Source organism: Clupea harengus, chromosome 16 (assembly GCF_900700415.2).
Source record: "Clupea harengus chromosome 16, Ch_v2.0.2, whole genome shotgun sequence".
Classification (NCBI taxonomy): Eukaryota; Metazoa; Chordata; class Actinopteri; order Clupeiformes; family Clupeidae; genus Clupea; species Clupea harengus.
The window spans coordinates 2,405,761-2,408,260 of record NC_045167.1 but is presented as its reverse complement, the minus strand read 5'-3'; the positions used below and the strand labels follow the sequence as shown (position 1 = coordinate 2,408,260).

Below are 2,500 nucleotides of genomic sequence, written 5' to 3'. Positions count from 1 at the left end.
CAGTCTAATTGGTGCTCGCCTGCGGCTCTCATGTCACGGGAGCTGTTTGCACTCCAGAGACAGATATCTTCATCGCCCCCTCCCTGGTGCCAGATGCCAGATGCCAGCTCTGTGCCCAGCCAAGACCGGCACCCAGCACCAACCTCGGTGCCCAGATCAATGCTAAACTCCCCCGGGGGCCACCATATAGGGTGTTAAATAGGTGCTCCCAAATTGCTCTACAGAATCAGGCCAATTCAAACGAAATTGCTATTTTCTTTCTCTTTTAGCAGTTCTCTCTCTCTCTCTTTTTTTTCTGCTCTCCCCAGTCAGTCATGTTGTGGAGGCTTTTGTGGTGTGGAGCTCTGGAGCAGGGACAGGTTGAGAGGCTTTGAGTATTCCAGCCCCGTGCTCCTGTGCTCCTGTGCTCCTGGTCTCCTGCTGGCGTGAGGTGGTTATGGAGATTACGGCCGCCCGCTTTGAACACTGGCGCTATCTCAGCGTGCCGCGGCCCAGGGCTTAAGATCCTGTCCCTAAATTGAATTGGCCAATAAAATGATTGCCACACGAATAAACAGATTAGGGAAATGGAGACATGCTGAGGCAGTAAAATGGCCCCGTGCTCTGTGTGTCATCTGACAGGCCGGCGGGAATAAATCAGGCCAAATTGAATTTGTGAATTAAAAACTTTGAATGCAAATGAGGAGATGAAACATGATGTTGAGTCTTTTATGGGGGCTCATGTGTGGGGCCGGGGGGGGGAGGGGGGTTTATATGGTGGTGCAGTAGGGGCTCTGTGCCCCCCAGTCCAAATAGAATGTTCCGGAAACATATTCTGGAGAGTAGAGGTCCTGAGTTTCCAACAGCACAGCATCATTTGAGTTTTGTGCTTTGTGATAAGCTCTCCCTCTCCTCACCCCACACTGTCTCTCTCTCTCTGTCATACAGACCAACTTCCTCTCCTTAGTGTTATCTGCACCTCAGTACTTCTTGCCTGTAGTATTTAAATTCTATCCTCTTAGCATTAAAACCTCTCTCTCATTCCTTCTCTCCCTTCCTGTTCTCTCTCTGTCCCTCCCTCCCTCCCTCTCCTCTCCGCAGACGCCACCATCCTGAGCTACGACGGCAGCAAGTTCATGAAGATCCAGCTGCCGTTGGTGATGCACACGGAGGCAGAGGACGTGTCGCTGCGCTTCCGCTCGCAGCGTGCCTACGGCCTGCTCATGGCCACCACCTCGCGCAACTCTGCTGACACACTGCGCCTGGAGCTGGACGGCGGCCGCGTCCGACTCACTGTCAACCTAGGTACCGCGCACGGCCCGCTCAACGTCACTCAACACTGAGCCGCCTGCCCCAGCTCTCACAGCGCACAGATTTGACATATCTACACGCATTAAGGCTCATTACTGCACTCATATCCATCAGTAGGAATTATATAGTATAATTAGTTGGTGAATTATGAATAGATATGTGAGGATATATGGATATGTATTATTTAGGTATAAGGTATGTATTATTTAGGCATTTAGCTTAAAAGCTAGATTTTTGCCCCCCACACAACACAGAGATGTGTTTTAAGAGTGTTATGTTTATGAACAGTCCACAATTATCAAGTATTCTCACATAGTTTTAGAACTCACTGTGACACTCACACTCATACACACACATACACACACATACACACAAACAAAACGGGATGGTGTAGAGTCTTTCAACGGCCAGATCCTGCAACCCGCCTGCGCTCACTCCCAGATGAGCCCGCCCGAGGTGCCCTCTCTCCCTGGGTTATGCAGACTCAAGCCCCCCTTCCCCCCCTCTCCCCCATTAGTCTTCGAACACTTTGTCTCCAGTCCCCAGTCTTACTCACCCACTCTGCTTTATTACAGCCCTCCTAAGTCCCACACACACACGCTGCCTACCTCCCGAGCGAGCGAGCAGCCTGTTCCTGTCTCTGCCTGCCTACATTACCAGACTGTCATGCACCTCATATAGCGAGTGCACCTCTCTGGGTGCGCTCATGTGGCGTGGCAGGGGATGCGGCTTCCAGACGGAGGGGGGCACTGAGTTGTGCCCTTCCCCCGCCAGGCATGTGCCATCAGGCTGCCTCGCCCAGATCTCCCCGGTCCCCTTCTCACGGGCTCTGTGTGGTAACCTCAATTTCTTTGGAGACCTTTCCAGAAATCCCACACAAACTCTCCTCTCTCTTTTCCCTCTGGCTCACTCTATCTTTCACATGCTCTCTCTTCCTCCCTCTCTCTCCCTCTCTCTCTCTCTCCCTCTCTCTTCCTCCCTCTCTCTCCCTCTCTCTCTCTCTCCCTCTCTCTCCCTCTCTCTCTCTCTCCCTCTCTCTTCCTCTCTCTCTTTCTCTCTGCCCCCCCCCCCCCACCACACACACACACACACACACACACACACACTTTTTCACATATACAGTCCCCACCACACACACATTTTCCAAACTAGTGCTGCATTGCCCGGGTGGGTGGGTGGGGGGCGGGCACTCGCGTGGCTCTCTGGCTGT

The 2,500-nt window shown here is 52.6% G+C and overlaps 1 protein-coding gene across 19 annotated transcripts in view; it reads left to right on the top strand.

Moving 5' to 3' along the window:
• nrxn1a (neurexin 1a) overlaps positions 1-2,500 on the top strand; it is a 147,253-nt gene that overhangs the window by 76,387 nt on the left and 68,366 nt on the right. For all 19 annotated transcript variants that reach the window (XM_031583154.2, XM_031583149.2, XM_031583145.2 and 16 more), the window contains one exon: positions 1,081-1,284. In XM_031583154.2, the coding sequence (XP_031439014.1) occupies positions 1,081-1,284 (204 nt within the window). The remainder of the gene's footprint in view (positions 1-1,080; positions 1,285-2,500) is intronic.